Below are 21,803 nucleotides of genomic sequence, written 5' to 3' on the forward strand. Positions count from 1 at the left end.
TCAGGGGAAGACCTGTTCCACAGTACAACTCCAATAAAACAAATTCAGCTTTCCTGAAGATCTATCAGCTGTGGTGGTTAATTATATATTTGTATAGATGAACACCCAATAAACATTTAGAAATAAGTGCAACAACAGTAAACCATCAGTAGCCTAGCTAAATCACTAGTTTAAAATTGTTTATTCCATGAAACTTTATTTTAAGATCACTGTTTTCATTTTTAGCCACCTGAAATTACATTTAGCATTACTTTGTTTATTTATGTTTTATTTGTGTAAACACTGCTTTAACCGTAACGACATAAATTACATTGCTTGATTACTTTAGTTAGACAAAAGGCGTTTTATTTTGAAAGTGTTAACGGAAATCCTGTTTTTACTAATTCTGCCACAGTTGGCGCTAGCGTAAATGGGAAGCTAACGAAAGGTGAGAAGTTTTCCGCTGGCATTTTATTAAAGTCAATGCATAGTTATTCTCTGACACATGGGAAACCAAGCTGCATAGAAGGTCGCGGACTTTATCTACAGCACAGGTACGTTCAGTTTGACAGTAACTGGTTGCCAGTTGGTAAATTTGCTAACAGACCGGCTAGTAATTTTTTAGAAGTAGCATTTAGCCTAGCAGCAGCCATCTGTTTCGAGGCGGAACGCTGGAAGCAGGTGGGCGATCATCTCTGTAAAAAAAAAGAAAAAAGAAAAAAAAAGACCATTTTATAAAATGATTAAAACTGTATATATCATCATATGATTTAGATTTCATTAATAAAATAGCTTCTTTGTCATTCTATGACTAGTAGTAATAATAAATAACTTCATTTATTTCTCTTGGCACTGTTGCTATCGGTAACGCATTCCGTGCCCGCCTCTTGCACCCCAGCCAATCAAGACGCCGAAAATGTTATTGACTTTATTATAAGCCAATAGTAGGGTCACAACAAATATGACGGCTCTCCTCACCGCGTTCGATACTGCGGGGCGTCTCTTTCCGGCGCAGTATGCTGGGATGCTGATGCTGAGGCACTTCGTTGATCTGTAGCATCCTCTTTTACCTCAATGTTTGTCGACATGTTGTATTGTCTGAGGTGGCAGCACTGCGTTGACCTCTGTCTGGGTGGTCTTCTTCTATTTTTAGCGGGGCTGCAGCAGGTGGAAGCAGCAGCCGCCGCCACGGAGATGGCCAACTTGAACTGGAAGCCGTTTATCTACGGAGGGATGGCCTCGATTGTCGCAGAATTCGGTACGTGGTGCGCCGCAATATCCACACATTGACCATCAGGTGTATTTTTGGGGTTTTTTTGTATATATTTTTTTGGGAGTCGGGGGTATATGCTTTAATGTAACACGAGTAGAGCGCGTTGTATGCAAATGGTTAACCGCCAGTATTGTAGGAAAATGCATCACTACAGATAACACTGGCTCCAAAAAGGGAAATGGTGCATGTAGCAGAGAAAATGTCAAAGCCATTTGGTGATAATTGTGTTCCCCATTCTGCAATCGCAGGTGTGTGGGATTCACAAAGTTCAGTCCAGATTGTTGAGTGCTGACAAAAGTCTGGTGTTTAGCCTCAGTTTGTGTCTCTCACACAATCATCACATTCAAAATCATATTTAGATTTTTTGCTCCATGCAAAAGCCCATTTAAATCACTCTTCATCAGCTACTCTTTGCTATTTAATCCTATTGTCTACTATTTATATATTTTGTTCCGGTACAGTTGGTGTGGAGCACCTCCAATTTCATTGTACATGTACAGTGACAATAAAGGGCTATTCTATTTTTTTTTTTCCCCAGAGAACATGAGACAAAATTAAAACATTTCATCTGTTGCTCTATTTAGAGTCTTAAAGAATGAAGAAAAATACATTTCCTGTGTTTAAATACATGTTGCTTAGAATTGGGTTGTAAAACTAATAACACAATGACATTCTAAGAGCAAGTAACCAGTAGCAAGAGCCATGGAGGCATTCAAACTTAAATTTTAACAACACTTTGGCTTTCAGCCCATCATATTCTTTCACTCAAGTGTCTCCATAAAAGTTCAGATTTACTCTCTGCTCGGTTCTGGCAGGGTTAGTCCATTTTACATGGACCTGTTTGTTTATTTTTTTGCAACTGAATGAGAAGTTCTGCAACTAAAAAATACATGCTTCTTTTTAATATAAACAATAAGTAAATGTTTAATTCTGTTGAATAATCTGTGGTTTGAGTGCTGATTAAAGTAACTGTTAATAATAGTTTTGTCATAATCAATATGTAATTTTGAGGCGTTCATTTCAGACTAATCTTTTTTTGTTTGTTTGTTTTTGTTTGTTTTTTTAAACGCCAAAAATAAACTTTCTGGAAGTTATGCTTCTACCACTATCTTTCCTCTTGTAGAACTCATCTATTGACTTCAGTAGAAGATTTCTCTTTTAACATGATTGATGTTTACTGTATATGATATGAACATAGAGCTACATGATATACATTTGTTTCTGTATTCTGAGTCTTTTTAAAATAATAAAATAAATAAAATAAAATAATAAACCACATAAAATGTGTTTTTAATCCCTATTTATCATTATTTTTCATTCTCAGGCACATTTCCCATTGACCTTACTAAGACCAGACTACAGGTCCAAGGTCAGTCTCAGTACACAGAGGTGCGCTACAGAGGCATGTTCCATGCTCTGTTCAGGATCGGGAAGGAGGAGGGCATTCGGGCGCTCTACTCTGGGTATGGAATATTATCTTTTAGGCCACTCATTTGATCTGCATAACATGTCATAGTTTCACTGTAGAAAGGTTTTCCGTGATGCATCTCTCTAGTTTACATGAATGCTATTGCTTGATCAAGATTAAAAATTCCTGTCTTTGCTTAATACGTTTTTGTTTTCTGACTCAGCTGAGCCTTTGTAGGCTGACTGTGCACATAAGCAGTGTTGGCAAAGAGCCTGTGTTGCTTTACCTAACGGATGTCTTAGCATTTCCTGTATTTTCTGGGCCATTTGATGTACAGAAAAGTCTTAATAAATTTAACTCTGTAGCAACAATGTTAAAAAATCTGGTTTATATCTCTTTGGTGGAATGCCAAAACCTCATTGATTGGCTCCATCATTTCTTATATGTAGAAAAGTCCATTTGTATTTAATATTTTCTCTAATGTTATAAATAATTCTGCTATCTCCCTGTCTACATTGCTTGTGCTGCAGAGAAGCGACTGCCCCCCTCGCCAGTGTTTTTCATTTGAGCTTTACTGAGAGCTAATACACTTTGAAATAAGACTCCGCTGTAAGTTTAAGTGGGGGTTATTTGAATAAAGATTTCCTTAGAATTTCAGTCCTACCAGCTCTTATTTCCAGGGAGTGTGCATACAGTCCCAGGTAAATTATTGTTCCTAGAAGACAGGGAGATCTCATTTTCTTTTCTCTCATTGTGCAGTCAAATAGTCTTACTTGCTACTCACTTCTGATATCATATATGGGTGACGCAGGCTGCTGCTGGCTGCTCTGTTAAAGCAGTTTAGTATTCTATTTTAGCTTCATGATATTTTGTGGAAGGGGGGTAGAAGGGAGTCGGGTCACGTATGGTTAGAGTGGTCAGCAGCTTAGGTTGGTCGGGATATGAACCTCAGTAAATATGAATGCACTCCACTGGTTAAAAATAAACTCACCACTGTCAGTGTTTCTCACATTGAAGTTTCAAAGTGTTATTGTCATATGCACAAAATATCTGCATATAACAAAATATTTCCCAACATGTTTCCCTGTACAACTAAATTTTTCCTTTGCTGTCCACAACAGATGCAAAAAATGCTCATATAAAATGGAGAAATAGAATAAGTGATCATTTAAAGGAATAATAAATGTATAAAGACAGCATATGAGAAATATAGTAAAAATATATGATATGCAAAAAAATATAACTATATGAGCTGCAAGGGGTCTGTACACAGGGCTATGCAATAAATGAATTTGAATTTCAGCCTAAACAATATTTGTGCTGCTTCTACTTTGAAATAATTTTCTCTTTTGGCCTTCAACACATCTCTTTCCTTGATTTTTACCCCTTAATAAAAATCCCTGCCATGCTGCAGTATGTTTGGTTTAGTTTATTTAGCTTTTGTTAGGTAAGGTATAATAAAAGTTTAAGAAAGATGAAGATAAAATATTTTATTTGCCACTTGTACACATGCACGAGGTCCGGGTTCATAGGAAATCTAGTTAAACAACTCTTTTCTTATTCAATAAATCCCTTTTGAGTGATCGTGATGAATATCTATAGTCTTACTGACCAAAAAAACCCATAATTAAGCAACCCTGTGTTCACATTTGTGACTCCTTTCTTTGCACACATTTTCTTAAATGAGTTATTGAATAACACAGTTAATAAATTCTCCAGTGGAAATATTTGTGAAGTACTTTGTGGCCATAAATACCTGAACAATGTAGTCAGCTGTCTCTCACCCTGTGGATGAACTCCAACTCCACTATCTTGGATTGGAGCTGGTGGAAGGTCAGTAATATCATGGATTGCCAGAGTAGCTAGCTGGCGAGCTGTTAGGGAAACCACAAGGCGGGAAGAATTAATAATATACTTGGGTTGGCTGCCCAAGTAAAGCCTAAAGTCCTCTGAGTTCTCTAAATTATGCCTCCTTGTCTCTTCTGTCCTCTATCCTCCTGCCAGTGACCAGGAAATCGGTCTTTTTCCACCATACTGAAAAATGTTTGAATTCTTAAAATTCGTGTGGAGAGCATAGAGAACAGGCATACAGGGGAAGCTGCTAATCAGACTTTTTGCTCTTGTGTGTATGATTTCACATTTGGTCATGTTGCACCCTTCTCAATTTAACTAAGTCCTAAATGGTACCATGTCATGAGCGCTGTTACATCTGAGATCGTAGCATACATCAGTAGGTGGGCAGTAACAAACCAATTTATGATGAAGCTGCACCACATGCCCTCTTTAACTGAGGCGCAGAGGCAAATATGTTCTCATTCTGTTAAATTCATATTGCCTCCACTCCTCTGCTCACATTTCTCGTGGGTGGAATAAGACACAAGTTGAGGATGTTGCAGTCTGAGAAAAGCAAAAAGTGTGGGAAAGTGTGGGACTCATTCGCTTCTCATTTATCAGCCACACTCATCTTCAGCCCTTTGGTACTCACCTTCTGAAGGAGAAAAGCTGGATGGTTGTTCACCATGTGGTTTTTCTTAACTGTTTGCAATCATCAGAACAAATAGTTTAGAATGTGCCACAGCAACAACTTCATGACAAGTAAAGGCTGATTATTTGAACATGATAAGACACTGTGAATACTCTTTTACGTTTACTGATGTGGGGAGGGAAAAAAATTGAACATTAGTCTGGAGCCTTGATGTGCTCTACAATATGCAGTAATAAAGACTGAACGCAGAGCTGCTACACTTTGTGGGCGGCTGAGCTGAATTCAGCTGACAGCCCCGTGGGGAAAGTAATGCAATCCATTCTGAAAAAGATTTAAAAACAAGCTTCTCTTTGTTTTTAGAGCATTCAGGTGTTTTCAGAGCACTTTCTGTGTAACAGACAATAGCTAGAATTTCACAATCCTTAATAAGGCCGAAATGGTATTGACTTGCATTCATAGCCACGCAAGTAAGTTCTTGATATATATACTCGCTTTAGGAACTGACTTGAATCAAACTTTTTTTTTTTTAATCTTCTCCTCACAGAATTTCCCCGGCTCTTTTGAGACAGGCTTCTTATGGGACAATCAAGATAGGAACCTACAATTCTCTGAAGAGGCTATTTGTCAGTCAGCCAGAAGGTTGGTACCACTATTTCTAACTCTAATATTCTTTTTTTTTTTTTTTTTTTTTTTTTTTTTGTGTGTCCCTTTACTAAGTTCTCCTTAAAAGGCAAATTTTAGACTGTCTTTAATTCACAGGGTTTCATTAGTTAGTTACACAGAACCCAGCTGAAAACTTGATAGTATTCTCACATTTACTCTAATCAGCTAAACCAGACAACTGGCCAACCATGTAGGTGTTTTAATACGGCATAAAATTTAGAATAACAATTATTCTGTCCTCACAGTAAACTGATACAATGTCCTTTAACATGCATTTGATTTGTAAGATTTTAGTTTGGGCTCAGCCAAAACCAGAGATTACATTAAGCAAATGCTTTTTAAGCTATCTTGGATCTTCCATAATAAAAACAGAACGGACAGAGAGCCAGTCCTTGAGGGCCGGTGTCCTGCAGGTTTTAGATGTGTCCTTGATCCAACACAGCTGATTCAAATGGCTAAATTAACTCCTCACCATGTCTTGTAGTTCTCCAGAGGCCTGGTAAGAACTAATCATGTGATTCAGGTGTGTTGACCCAGGGTGATATCTAAAACCTGCAGGACACTGGCCCTCGAGGCCTGGAGTTGCCTACCCCTGCTTTACACAGAGGTGCATTTGTATTGTGACGTCTGTTGTGATTTTTTTTTTTTTCTTTTTCTAAATTTCTCCAAATATCTAAACACCCTCCAAACTGTACTAATGAGAAAGTCTAAAACTACCACTGAAACAATAGAAAACTAAAACTAAACATTTTCAAATAATTAAAAGCTGAACACAGACAAGTAAACTAACTGAAAATAAAGTGAAATAAAAACAAAAAGTCTAAATCTGGGATTGTTGTGGAGGCTAAAAAGCTGAACTGGGTTCTGTTTATGGTGCAGCCCTCCCCTTCTTATGTTACCCACCCTTGCTGTAAAGGGTTTTCTTTTTTGTTGTTGTTGTTGTTGTTGTTTTTTTTGTTTTGTTTTTTAAAGGACCATCTTCCATTCAGCATACCCAGTAATGATGACTAAATGGATATTTTGGCTGCTCCTTTTCTACAAGGATTCACCATAACAAGTAGCTCATGGTTTGATCTGGCAGAGTTTTGAGCCCGATGCCCTTTCTGACACCCCTCCAAAGGGGATTTGTGTTTCCAACTGGAATCAAATCACCGTTGGAATACTTGAAGTAATATTGCATTGCATCTTGAGGATCAGTAAGCTTACAAAATGAACTCCAAATGGTTTAAACATACTATGTTATTGGCTTATATAGTACAGGAGAGGAAAGGGATCTGTCACAAAGGTAAAGGCCAAACATAGATGAGGTTGAAATAGAGATGCTCCAGAAAAACTGTTTTTAAACAGACTCCCTTTGCTTATTTTCTGCTCACGCAGGTTCTGTGCTGGACTTTATCAGCACAGTTAAAATGTAGGCAGCTCTGCATATGCATAGCAACAGGGAACCAAGTAATCCAAAGATAATGTGTTACAACTACACTCATTAAGATGTTTGATCATTTTTTTCCCAGCAACGGCATCATTATTATTGACGATCCTTCTTCGTCGTCGTCTTCTTCGCTAGTATTCACTGTCTGACAATATCTAATTTAGTGATGCGGGCACGGATGTAACAGAGGTTTGTGGTGTTAGCACTAGAAGCATGATGGAATTAGACAGGAGAAAGGGGAAAAGATTAATATTGCTGTTTATTTATTTATTTATTTTTTTAAATGGTAAAAACTCTGCTACACAAAGCGAGCTCTTTACAAGCCTGCCATGATCTTTAAGGCGAACTTTGAAGCTCAGTTAAACAGTCCAGAGTGAATATCAATAAATGTCCTTCTCTAACGGCTCCCTGAGACACAACAGCCATTTCTTCTTTCTTGCCAAGTGTTGAGTTGATCATTAAGATATACTGACATTGAAAAGGAATAGAGCATAACCAAAGCTGCAGTGCACTGATTTACCTCAATTTGACTTAAAGCCAGTATTTTTTTATTTTTTTATTTTTTTTATTACTATGCAAGTCATATTTCTAGGACAGCAAACCAAACAGCAGAATATCAGAGTCATTTAACATTGTAGTGTGGAATAATTAACACAAAATTCGGCTTCTAAAATGCTCTTGGCCTTCGATAAACCTGGGGCTGGTGCAGTTTCATAACTATAAAAGTCTCCATGGCAGGTGAACCAAAAATTGATTGTGCATGACCGTGCTTCTCTTGCTTTTCATTTTTTCATGCTCATTCTTTTTCTTTGTTTGCAATCAATGCTAGTTTTGTGCATCAAACATGAAAAAACCCCTTGCAAATCTTTTCTTCCTTGTTTGGATTGCAAAATATTGGATGTTGTGTTGTCACTTGTTTGAGATTAAGTGGATGAAAAGAGGTTAATGATGTTTGTATGTTTGTTGGAAATGGTTGAAAGTAAAGCAGTTATATGATAATTTGCCCCTGGTAATGAATAAAATACATTCACCTTAGCTGAGCGGATGTCCTTTATTTGTTAAAAATCAAAATCAGCCTTGATAAACACACACTGAGGTCCCAACATTTTACCCAGGTTAAGTTGGACATTTCTTTTCTCCAACATATTTCCTCTGAATAGAGCGACAGTACAACACCTGTGTTGACCCATCTGGAAGTGAGTGAGTTAACATCCCGGCAGTAATTTGCAAGCTAAACAACAGGCAAAGTGCGTCCAGTAAGGAAGGAAGGAAGGGACAGAAAGATGAGTGGGGATGGAAAAGGCAGGAAACTATGAAAGAGGCTGTTTTGATACTGATACTCTGATAAGCTTTTATCCATTTGTCAAACATATATTTGATATTAAGTGTGCACAGCACAAAATTGCATAATTTTTTTTTTTTTTTTTGCCAGAAAAGGAAAGTGATGTTGTTTGAGACTGAAATTGGCTTCCTTTTTATATACTGTGGTATGCAAAAGTTTGGGCACCCCTGATAATTTTCACGTTTTTCCTTCATAAATCATTGGTTGTTTGGATCAGCAATTTCATTTAAATATATCTTATAGCAGACAAACACAATGATATTTGAGAAGTGAAATGAAGTTTATAGGATTTACAGAAAGTGTGCAATAGTTACTTAAACTAAATTAGGCAGGTGCATAAATTTGGGCATCCTTGTTGTTTTATTGATTTGAATACCTTTAGCACTAATTATTGAAACATAAAATTTGTTTGGTAAGCTCATTGACCCTTGACCTACATACACAGGTAAATCCAGTCACGAGAAAGGGTATTTAGGGTGGCCAATTGCAAGTTTTTCTCCTCTTTGCATCTTCTCTTGAGAGTGGCTACATGGGAGCCTCAAAACAACTCTCAAAGAGATTGTTCAACATCATGGTTTAGGGGAAGTATACAAAAAACTATCTCGGAGATTTCAGCTGTCAGTTTCCACTGTGAGGAACATAGTGAGGAAATGGAAGACCACAATTGTAATTGAGGCTGGAAGTGACAGGTCAAGGAAAATCTTAGATAAGCAGAGGGAAAGGATGGTGAGAACGGTCATAGTCAACCCACACACCAGCTCCAAAGACCTACAACATCATCTTCCTGAAGATGGTGTCACTGTCCATCGTTCAACTATTCAGCGCACTTTGCACAAGGAGATGCTGTATGGGAGACGAATGCAGGAGGAACAAGTACAATGTTCTGGAATGGCCATCTCAGTCCCCAGACCTGAATATTATTGAAAATCTATGGTGTGACTTAAAGCGGGCTGTCCATGCTCTGAAACCATCAAACCCGACTGAACTGGAGATGTTTTGTAAAGACAAAAGGTCCAAAATACCTTCAACCAGAATCCAGACTCTCATTGGAAGCTATAAGAAGTGTTTGGAGGTGTTATTTCTGTAAAAGGAGGATCTACTAAATATTGATGTAATTTTTCTGTTGGGGTGTCCAAATTTATGCACCTGCCTAATTTAGTTTAAGTAACTGTCATCCAAAGACATAAGTGGGAGGGGGGGGAGGCACCATCCCAGCCACCTTGGCAATAGTTGTTGTGGTTTGATGCTAAATAACAAAAGTCAGTATAAAATATAATAAAATTGAATTTAGATGGCATTTGTCAGCACACTTGCCAGCTTGTACTTGCACTGACCTTATTTGAGACCACAAATCACAGGGAAATGTGTACATTTCTGTCCTTAATAAGCAACACAGCGATTACACTGTTGTACTGCTAATGTCAGATTTCTATTCCTTGATCCAGTGTAGACACCACATTTGGTTACTACAAATGAGATCAACCATCTGAATGTTTTTAAGCCAGTATGCACAATGTAGATTATAGAAAATATGAGAAAATTAGATAAGCCAAACAATGGTTACGCCTTTGATTTTCTCCTTCTCTCTTCTCTTAAAACTGACTGTGAAGTACTGTGTGCTTGATAAGAGCTCTGAATAGGAATCTGTAATTTCAACTTGGTGCCTTTTAGCATATTTTTAACCTTTCCACCTTCCAGAAATAGCTATCCTAATTTTGTAGCTTTTACTCAAAATTAAGAGAACTTCATTTCAGACAGGCTCTAGTTAAGAGACAGGCTAACGGCTAATGTTTCTTTTTGAGGCTAATAATGATTTCTGTGGAGTTCAAATAATTCCAGTGTATCATTTGCTACTGTTGATACACAATATTCTGTAGTATGCATTTAAAGAGAAAAATAGTCAGAGGTTGGGTAGGTTCTCACCTACTAGCAAAAGATCTTACAAGTTAGTTAGCAACTTGCCATTAAGGTGTCACTTGACTATGCATTGTCTGCTTAGCCGTGTTGCCTACTCCATTCTGCTTTATGTTGTTGTTTTCAGGCCATTTCCTTTTTTTAATTTAAATTTATTTTTGGCAACTTTGGGTTTCGTTTTTTTTTTAGCGCATGCTCAGACTTTAATGGCTAGTACTGTTGGACTGCAAGAAAACTCTCATATCTGTCTAGAAACAGCTGTAAACACTGAACTGTGATAATACCATTTATACATTTTCATGAGGATTATTTTCAGCATTATAAGAAATGTAAAAAAGTGTGAACAACAACATCAACATTTACACTAATGCTGAAATGAGAGAGACTGATATATCAGTTGAGCTCTACTCTTGATTTGTCATTTTTTAAGGATGTAAGATATTTAAAAGGGTTGATTCTTTGATATGTCGATTTTTCTCATTGTGATCAGACGTTGATGTGAGATGTTGAAAGTACAAGGTGCAAAAACAATTGAACTTTTCTTCCTCAACAGATGTTTCAAAACAGGCCCTAAAATAATGCCAATATGTGGGTTTTTTTTTTTTTTTTGTTAATGTCACAAAAAGTCAACACTTTAAGTTAGTTTGCATTAGAGCTGGGCGATATGAGATTTTTTCATATCACGATATGTTTTTTTCATTTCAGGCGATAACGATATCTATCACGATATAAGCCAAATAACTATATTTGTAAGATTTAAATGTGCCGTTGCTCACAAGTAAAATGTGAAATAATCAGCAGCTTGTTTTTATTTAAATATTTATTTCCCATAATAAGTTCAACAGGGTAGATGTACTTAAGGAACATGAGACTTTTTCAGATAAATAAAGGCAAATATTGCAAACTACACAAAAGGCAGCCGCTAAAGCGTTTAAGTTTCAAAATAGAACAAACGAAACAGACTAAATTGTCAATTCCACTTAGAAACAAAATATTAATTCTAAAAATAAATCTTAGTTTGTTTTACAGAAGATCAGACAAAACTGACTAACTTTTGTCAATATCAAATAAACTGAGAACTAAAAGGAAATTCTCAATCTCTCCTTGTTGTATAGCTGAGCTTTTCAAACAGTTTTAACAGTTACTTTAGTCTGACAAAAGCCGAATGACGAATTAGCGCTTCCAGTCAGAGACTGAGGCTACGTCCACACGTACACGGGTATTTTTGAAAACGGAGATTTTCCGTTTTCGTTTTAAAAAATAATCCCGTCCACACATAAAGGGAGAAATGAAGGAAAACGCTGCTATGAACATGCCAAAGCAGCAGGTGGCGCTAGATTCCTAACCGTGCAGAAATGTTGGCCAATCAGAAGTCTAGAAGCCTCGGTGGGAAAAAGTAAACAAAGCTGGGGCATAGAAGCAGAACAGAGTCGTATGTGTGGAGGGACAGTAACTGTGTGTATTTGTAAGCATTTAAACACTGCAGAGAGTAGAATTAACAGTATTGTAGAAATTAATTTCACTGAAACAATAACGTGGCGCACAGTGTGACGCATGCACCAGTTTATTGTATTTCCAGACTTGCTTTCGGCACAATTTACAGTGCATGCTACTCTGTTTTTTGTCAGACTTGAAATAGCCGAAATACCTTCACACTACGGAACTTCTATGGCTCTTCCGTCCGACAATTTCTCCGGCATTGGAACCATCATCTGTTTTCTCTTCGGTCACGCTCGGTTGATTTTTCTAGTCGGCACACTCATTTCCTCCATTACGTGCTTCCTCCATTACCCGCTGGCTGCTTCCCAAACAAACACACGTGCGGCTTGGCACTTGTGCTGTACGTAACAAGTCACGCGACGTGACGCTGCGGCTGTGATTGGTTCGGCTCTGCGCTACTTAATTTGGATTGGCTGACCTTTTTTTTTTTTTTTTTTTTTTTTTAAGAGGACAAGAGCGGCGAGGTCTATCGCGATAGCTTAATTTCTCTATCGAGTAAAAGTTATATCGCGATACATATCGTTATCGTTCTATCGCCCAGCTCTAGTTTGCATTAAAGAAATTGTATTTATATTTTAAACTGTATACACTATACAGTAACTGGATCCTTGCAAAATTAACACTTTGTTCTGTAATCTACAGACATTAAGAAGAATAATAATAATTGTACTGAGTTGTCTCGGTTGCTGTTCTAAATAATTACACTGATGTTTAGACCCAGAGAAGATGCAATAGTGTACCAAAACTGATACACAAAGCAAGAATTAAGTGTTCATAAAATTTACGTTATCTCTAGAAATAACCCTTTAGACATCAATTCATAGTTAATTATAGGATGATCTAGTATTTGCTAGTTTGCTGGTTGGTTTTGGCTCTGCCTTGACTCAATTTGTGTAATTTTGTGACAGATGAGACGATGGTCATCAACGTCTTCTGCGGTGTCGTGTCTGGAGTCCTGTCGTCCTCTTTGGCCAACCCTACAGATGTTCTCAAGGTGACTACTAATGTTGGCAGTAAGCCCTAGGATATTGGAATGTGTGTGCTGTCAATATCAAAGCACTGCTTTATTATTTATTAAACAGCAGTTGTGACACTGATATGCTGAGAAATACTCACTCATGAAACATAATACTAGTAACTTTATAGTTGAACCTTTTTCTGTTTTTAAACCTAATCCATGAGCCAAAAGTTTAGCAACTGTTTTGTGTTTCCATTTGTTTTAGATCAGAATGCAGGCACAGGGCAGCCTGCTCCAAGGCAGCATGATGTCCAACTTCATCAACATCTACCAGACAGAGGGCACCAGAGGGCTGTGGAGAGTGAGTGCTGCATTTCGCTGTATAGCTAGGTCAAGGTGTTTTTGACCATAAAAGTTACAGTAAGGTCTGGTCTAGCTCTTCACGTGATTTCTTTACAAATTAATCTGGTCCAGTCTATCCACAGTTTAGCACAAAGCCTAAAAGCAACTTTTCTATGCCCCCAAGGAAAATAGGCACCCATCTTGCTTCATTCTGTTCACTGAGTTGCACTGTAAGTGTGTTACGGTCTGATTCATTTTCTCCATCCTTCACGTCTTCAGGGTGTCATCCCCACAGCACAGCGAGCAGCTATTGTTGTCGGAGTGGAACTTCCTGTCTATGACATAACAAAGAAGCACCTCCTTCGTTCCGGCCTCATGGGAGACACTATTTTAGCACATTTCATGTAAGTTTAAACTATTCTTAAAGTCTGTCTTTAGCTGTGCAGTGGCAACAGCTGTAGTTAATCTGCATTCTGTGTTTTTCTGCAGTTCAAGTTTTGCATGTGGCTTGGCGGGGGCACTGGCCTCCAATCCTGTAGATGTGGTCAGAACTCGAATGATGAACCAGCGAGTTTTGTCTGGAAACCCCATTTACAAAGGAACATTGGATGGACTGATGCAGACGTGGAGGAATGAAGGCTTCTTTGCTCTCTACAAGGGATTTTGGCCTAACTGGCTACGACTGGGACCTTGGAACATCATTGTATCCTTTAAAGTAAACAAAACTTGAACTTGGATCATTTCTAGTTCTTAGAAAAATAATTAATTCCATAAAAGACCTGGAATAGGATCAGAAATAGTAAATCTAGATATATAATATGGAAAAAAACTGCTAGTACTTTAAAATTTAGCATTTGGCCATCCCTATTAGACTCGGGCTATATCATGGTGTTATGGTATACCAGGGTAGTTATAAATCCCAGTGGACATGACTTCCAGTTTTTAGGCCTGCCACTTCTTATTTTGTCCATCCATCCATTTTCTTCCACTTATCCGGGGCTGGGTCGCGAGGGCAGCAGCCCAAGCAGAGAAGCCCAGACCTCCCTCTCCATAGTCACCTCCTCCAGCTTATCTGGGGGAACACCCAGGCGTTCCCAGGCCAGCCGAGAGATATAATCTCTCCAGCATGATCTGGGTCTGCCCCGGGGCCTCTTCCCAGTGGGACATGCCTGGAAAACCTCGCCCAGGAGGCATCCTTTTCAGATACCCGAACCACCTCAACTGTCTCCTTTTGATGTGGAGGAGCAGTGGCTCTACTCTGAGCCCCTCCCAAATGGCCGAACTTATCACCCTATCTCTAAGGGAGAGGCCAGCCACCCTTCGGAGGAAGCCCATTTCCGCAGCTTGTGTTCGCGATCTCGTTCTTTCGGTCACTACCCACAGCTCATGACCATAGGTGAGGGGAGGGACGTGGATCGACCGGTAAATTGAGAGCTTCGCTTTTACACTCAGCTCTCTCTTCACCACAACAGACCGGTACAGCGTCCGCATCATTGCAACCGCTACACCAATCCGTCTGTCGATCTCCGGCTCCCTTCTCCCGTCACTCATGAACAAGACCCCTCCAGGTCAGGGACGAGACCCTGACCCGGAGTGGGCACTCCACCCTTTTCCGGCTGAGGACCATGGCCTCAGATTTGGAGGTGCTGATTCTCATTCCCACAACTTCACACTTGGCTGCAAACCGTTCCAAGGCGAGCTGGATGCCATCACCTGATGAAGCCAACAGAACCACATCCTCTGCAAAAAGCAGAGATGAGATCCTGAGACCACTGAAGTGAAAGCCTTCCGCCACTTGCTACACCTAGAAATTCTGTCCATAAAAATTATGAACAGAACCGGAGACAAAGGGCAGCCCTGGCGGAGCCCATCACCCACCAGGAACGAGTCAGACTTATTGCCGGCTATGCGGACCAAGCTCTTGCAACGGTCGTATAAGGACTGAATGGCCCATAGCAATGGGCCAGACACCCCATACTGCCAGAGCACCCTCCACAGGACCCCCCGAGGGACACGGTCGAATGCCTTCTCCAAGTCCACAAAACACATGTAGACCGGTTGGGCAAACTCCCATGCGCCCTCGAGTATCCTCGAGAGGATAAAGAGCTGGTCCAGTGTTCCACGACCAGGACGAAAACTGCATCGCTCCTCCTGTATTCAAGGTTCAAATGTATAGAAAGCTTATTTTATCCTCAACTTAATTAATTTCACTGCCTCCATGTCACATAAATGCCTATGAGTTCTCCTCTCCTCGACCTTTGCATTCCATTACTCCATTAAGCAGAAGGATGATGTCCATCTCAGCCACTGTTCAAAACCAGTGCCCACTCCTATGTATTTTTATTGGATTCATTTTATGCATTTATGAGAATGCATCAGTTTCTTAGAGAACATAATTACACACTAATCAGTTTATATTTATGAGTGAAGTATGTTTCTTTTTGTTTGTTTTGTATTGCTAAATAACTTTTTTTTTTTTTTGGTAACGGCTGGCCACTGGCTGTACTTTTAAAGAAAGTCTGGCTCCTTGAACGAAAAATATAAAGAAATTAAAGGAGGCTTGAGACTTTTGCACAGTACAAATTAAATTGACTTGTATGGCAATCAAGTAATGGACTTGGTGAGTTTGTTCAGCCTACCCCATGAACCATCGTAGTGCTGGCAATGATGCTCTCTGTCAGTGTTTTCATTGGTGCAATTTGAATACCAACTTTTTTTGCAAGGTAAATGCATTGAAGTATTTGTATCTGCCAATCCACTGTCTGTTTCCTTAACATACTTCTCAGTTCTTCATCACCTTTGAGCAGCTGAAGAAGCTCCCATTTTAACAAGAGCCGGTAGTGCGACTGTGTGGGTCGGTTGGACTGTGTCAGAGATAAGTGGGGCATGAGCATGGCACCAGGCGATTTGGCAAATCTATATTCACACTCCCTTTGAACGAAAACCAGTTTCATTTCAAGGTTGTTTTTTTTGTTTGTTTGTGGTTTTTTTTTTTTTTTTTTTTTTTTTTTTTTTATTGTTACTGATTCTGTTTTAAAGACTGCTGTGGTTAATGATTTCGCTCACCATTTCACACTCCTCAGGCAGCTAAATGCGTAGTTCTAGCAAAAGAGGGAAAGCTTAGAGGACAATGTGTTTTGTTTTGTTTTTCTCAGCTGATGAGAAATAGATTAGTGTGGATTGCATGACTGGATTTTTAAACTTGGGCTTTCCGAGGACAGAGTGAAAATTTCTAATTATTTGCTCAGGATTCTTAGACACAGCTGATGCACGTACGGAGGAAAAAGGGTGTTAGATTTTAAAAAGAATGTGTAGAAAGCTTTGTTTTAGGGGAAAGATGGTGCATGAAATTTGCTCAGAAAATCTCATTTTAACTGCTGAACAGAGGAATGGCGCGAATGAGTGGTACACGTGACAAAGTGACTGTTACTGGTAGTCACAGTAATAAGAGAGATGAAGGTACAACAGAGTTGACACTGTTACAGAGAGATGATGGCTCTTCCAGTGAGCTTTGTGTTCATCTAAAGGTTTTTGTTATTCATTTGTTCTGTTGTTTTACAGTCAGAAATCTGAACCATCTGAGCCTGTGAAGAGTAAATAGCACATCAGCTCTTATTAAGAAGTACTTGATTCAAAGCAGCAGCCAATCCTTAACAAAAAGGTTGTTTTGTTTATTTTTTTCAGTTCTGTTCACATCCATCTGAATCAGTATTAGGATGTAGTCGGTGGTGGGCAGAGAGCTTGCTGCCACACAAACAAGAGAACAATCAGTACATAGTGTAAATGTATGTACAGACACATTCACACTCAGAGGTGGATGTATTTTACCTGAGGCATGTTCCTGTACATACAAGGCCTTATCGTTCCTCTTTTAACCTCAGTTCCTGTGCCAAATTGCGTCCCGTCCCGAACTTGCACTTGGTCTTTGTAATAAGTCACTGTAGTTGATGTAGATTACTCGGTGACATGTGCACATTTGTAAATCACATTCTCTGAACTCCACCCATGTAAAACAGACCAGACATATTTACATTTATTTTTAACTGCTTGTTTAAATTTTATTTAAAATAAACATTTTTTTCTTCCTCATTTTGTGTCTGGGTGCTGGTCAAATTCAGTTTATTCATTTATTTATTTATTTATTTTTTGCTTAATTTATCAAAATCCTTTAACAGCACTGTTATAGGCAGCCGTGCTCTTTAGGTTATATTTGACTAATATTTCATAAACCAGCACCACGTTGGTCATACTCGTCCACATAGCTGTGCCATCTTTCTCTCAAATGCTTAAAAAAAAAACCTGATTGGATTTTGTGAATCTGTTTCTTCTTCTAATTGCATCACCCAGTCTCCTCTAGTTTTGATTAAAAGACGCACACGGTGTCCACTGGTACTGAATCATTGCAGCTGCAGAAATGTCTGGGTTTTGTTTTTTGTTTGTTTGTTTTTTTAGGCTGCATTTGCACTACGTACAGTAGTCCTCCTTTCTTGCCCTTTAATTACATGTGCTTAATAATCTGCCCCTGAGAGCGCTTTACTTTGTCTCAGCATCTCAACTCTTCTCTATCATGCTTGCTTGTCTCTTTCAAACACCTTTGGGCAGCACTCTTCCATAGGAGCATTAGGATCATAATTTTATGCATCTTGTAGTTTAATTGGAACAATTTGTTAACTGCGTAACACAATTTTCATAAAGGCAGCTGTTTAAGTGCCCTGCTTAAGCCTGGGTCTCTGTGTACTCTAATGATGCTAATCAAACAAACGGGGCACATGGTACCCACTGAGTTCTCCTTAATTGAGCCTGACTAAAATCCTAAGTAAAACAGACAGTCTTCCAGTGTAAATGCTGTCGTCCTGTGCACAGTTTTTAAAGTGACTAATGGTGAATAAAGTTTTCCGAGGAGGAGTTGGTAGGTTTTACCTGTCCTCAAACTGCTGTAGCGTTTAATTTCTTTTCCAGTTTGTGCTCCAGAGTTTGTAGTGAGCCGTTTCACTTTGCGTCTTTGTACGTCTAAGTGTGACGTGCTGCTTTCAGAGGTCACTTTAAAATAGGTTTTCCTGGAGTCCTGGGAGCGTTGTGCTGTTACAGCCTTACACTGTACATCAATCACCTGTTAGAGATGATATTCTGTAATTATATTCTTCCAGTCCTGTTCTGACAGCTCATCACTGCACTGAGTGTACGGAGTACTGATTTTTGCACTTCAGTTTTATTTTTTGTCTGCATCTGAAAACAAAGATGTGTCTTCAGTTTTGGCTTCAGTCCACACTTAAGTAACAATGCTGCAGTTCTAAGTCTGTTTAATAATTTCTTTTATTAAAAAATATCAGCAGGGAATTCTAGGCAGAAGGAAAAAGTGCAGACCTGCCTGATTTCAAACTTGGGTTTTTGTTTTGTTTGTTAAATTAAATTGTTTTGTTTCCTCCTCAATAACTTCCATTAATATACTGAAGTACTATAAACATATGCTGCAGTATATGTTTATAATGCTTTTCTTGGATGGAAACCTTTGATGTGCAAACAGCATTTTCAGATGTATCCATGTAAATGTGGATAATATTGAACATTTAGTTAATATACAATTGTCTTCGATTCATTCAACATGATACATGTAAACTAATATTTTTTTTAAAATGATGAAATTACTGGAAAACCAAATTGTCATTTGGACTGAAGAACTTTAACTTTAATTCTCTTTGGACAAACCTTTTCAAGCTGTTAACTTGGGTAAAGGATGGTACACAAAAACATAATTATTTATTAAATCTGAGTATAACGGCTACTTTTTGCACATTGTTGTGAATGTAAATGTGATTGTGATACTCGGACAGGTAAATGATGAGGCTTTCTGTCGTGTACTTGTTCAGTTCAGCTCTGTTCATAAATAACAGTTGAAGGTCAGCTCATTTAAATTTACAGAACACGTTTTCATCTCACTCCTTCTAATGTTCTGTAAAACCAGGAGTGCTGACTGACATTCGCTCTCATATTTCATGTTTCCACAAATGTATGTCACAGTGGGGTAATTCACTTACTGCTCAACCTGTTTTTCTGCTTTCCAGTTTCCCCTGTGATATGTCTACAGTTCAGATGATGAATGCTCATAATAAACATCAGCAACATAGAAATAATCCCTGTAATTCAAAACCCCAGGCTTCAGCTTGCTCTAAACAGCAAGTTTCAAGTCTTTTTTTTTTTTTTTTGGGGGGGGGGGGTGTTCTCCTCAAATTTAAATGAATGATGTCAATCAGGGTGGATACCCCAAATATGGTCATCTTAGGTACAGGGCTCTGGCTGTGACCACAGAGGCCCCACCCACATGCTGCGTGTGTGTCAGGGACAGCCAATTTAGAGGGTTTGATTCAGACACAGGATGAATTGAGGGGCTGAGCAAGTGTCCAGTCTAAGATAAATGGGATCATTTGAAATTGAGAACTGTGTAAATCCACTCTAGTACAGTCCAACGGTAAAACCACGGAGCTGGAAATTCACTGTAATGTTCTGTGAACTGTTCAGCTTTTAAATGTCCAAAGGTTTCTCTTCTTTTCTGATTGTCAAATATTTAGAATCATGATTGTACAGGGTCATTTTATGTTTGAAGATGACATTTCAATTTTTTTATTTTTTTTTATTTTTTATTTTGGCTGATCTTATGTGACAATCTGTAGATTTGTCTATTTATTCGACTGTCTTCAGTTAACCTGAAGTCAAGACATGTTTATTTTATTTGTTTGGGTGATTTTATTTAGACTGTTCAGGTGCTATGTGTCAACCACATTATTTCACATTTTCGGGCCTAGTAATTTTTCCCACCGGTGTGTGCCATGTTGTTATTTATTTTTACTCTTATTAACAAAACTAAAACACTGTTACACTGACTTAACGGCCAATAATTTAGTGTTAAATTTTGAGCATTTGGCATCAATGATCTTTGTGATGCAGGGGAAATGGGTTTTTCTGGACACGTAGTGTATTGTTTTTATTGTTTAGTCATACTTCATGAAAACATGTAATTGAAGGCTGGATTTCATCTATTAAAGGCAATGTTTCTTGTCCTGATGGGTCCGGACACACTTAAATTTCATCATTTTACTGTTTAAAGTAACTTAATTATGAAACTTTGTAACTGCCAAATTTTCGTCTTCTTTTAAAGTCTGAAAGCAGAAGAAAATCTTTATTTTGTAAGTGTTCTCTTCACTCCCACTGATCATTTGCACATTTATTTGTGATTAGCTTGTATCATTGCTGTATAAAGACATCTTTCTTTCTTCTTTCCTTTCTTTCTTTTTTTTGACAGAATATAAACTCACTGTTCACTTATTATTAAAATATAAGCTGTGATTATTAATTTTGTGTGTTTGTCAGTTGATAAAATCTATTTCATGGATTTTTAAAAAAATTTATGATGAATAAAAATGTATGTAAAAGTAGATGATATAAGTAAATAACAGTAACTTTTTATTAGTATTGGTAAATATCATTTGTTCTCTTGGGGGAGAAAAGTTATGTGCTGTCACATTAATACCACATCTAAGAGTTAAAAATTATATAGAGAGATTTTTTTAGATATTTAAAGTTTTAGGCAGGTGAGGGAAAAATGCTGTAAACAAAGAATGCTTTCAAAAATGGAAGTGTTAATCATTTATTTTCATTAATCAACAAAATGCAGTGAAGGAACAAAAGAGAAATCTACATCAAATCTATATTTGGTGTGACCACCCTTTGCATTCTTCTAGGTACACTTGCACACAGTTTTTGAAGAAACTTGTTTGGTAGATTGTTACAAACATCTTGGAGAACTAAACACAGATCTTCTGTGGATGTAGGCTTCCTTGCATCCTTCTGTCTCTTCATGTAATCCCAGACACACTCGATGATGAGATCAGGGCTCTGTGGGGGCCGTACCATCACTTCCAGTACTTCTTGTTCTTCTTTATGCTGAAGATAGTTCTTAATGGCTTTGGGTGTTTGTTTGGAGTTGTCATCCTACTGCAGAATACATTTGGGGCCAATAAACAATCATTTATATTTCTTAAAGCATTCTTTGTTCACAGCATTTTTTCACACCTTCCTAAAACTTTTGCACATATGAGAAGAGATATTTATATAGCGAGCAATATCAAAGGATCAGCAACATGGAAAAGACTAAACCCCAATGGTGATGCACACAACTGTGAAGCTTACTTAGGTCCCCAGTGATACATCTTCAAGGTTCAAGGACTGGATGAGGGATGGGGTAAGTGAAGCAGAAAAAAAACTAACAAGGAGACAATCCCTGTTTTATTAGTGAGGTTAAAAGGAAAAGCAAAAATGTGTGTTTGAAGTAGATTGCATGACTATTTGTCATGTTGAAACCTGAAAAAAAAAACAAACAGATTTCCTTGTTAATAGGATAGTTGACCGATTAATCAGTTTATCAAGAGAATAATTTCCAGGCCTACTTAGAGGAAGGTTTCACTTGCGTGTACAAAAAAAGGATGTTTGTTTCACTCATTTTCCCAAAATTGAGG

General features: G+C 38.2%; 1 protein-coding gene across 2 annotated transcripts; it reads left to right on the forward strand.

Moving 5' to 3' along the window:
• Window positions 1–371: 371 nt before the first annotated feature.
• Window positions 372–20,641, forward strand: slc25a14 (solute carrier family 25 member 14). Of its 2 annotated transcripts, XM_085289841.1 has the most exons (9): window positions 372–533; window positions 1,133–1,237; window positions 2,577–2,715; window positions 5,690–5,784; window positions 12,902–12,987; window positions 13,217–13,312; window positions 13,573–13,697; window positions 13,783–13,996; window positions 16,080–20,641. In XM_085289841.1, the coding sequence occupies exons 2-9, from the start codon at window positions 1,174–1,176 to the stop codon at window positions 16,119–16,121; spliced, it is 861 nt and encodes a 286-aa protein (XP_085145967.1). In that variant the 5' UTR covers window positions 372–533; window positions 1,133–1,173; the 3' UTR covers window positions 16,122–20,641. The 2 variants fall into 2 exon arrangements, with proteins under 2 accessions (XP_085145967.1, XP_085145965.1); XM_085289839.1 differs by lacking the exon at window positions 372–533 and having other exon boundaries at window positions 1,039–1,237.
• The last annotated feature ends 1,162 nt before the right edge of the window (window positions 20,642–21,803 follow it).

Source organism: Mchenga conophoros, linkage group LG10 (assembly GCF_057382185.1).
Source record: "Mchenga conophoros isolate Kocher_MC1m ecotype Shallow Benthic linkage group LG10, M_conophoros_male_GT1.1, whole genome shotgun sequence".
Classification (NCBI taxonomy): domain Eukaryota; kingdom Metazoa; phylum Chordata; class Actinopteri; order Cichliformes; family Cichlidae; genus Mchenga; species Mchenga conophoros.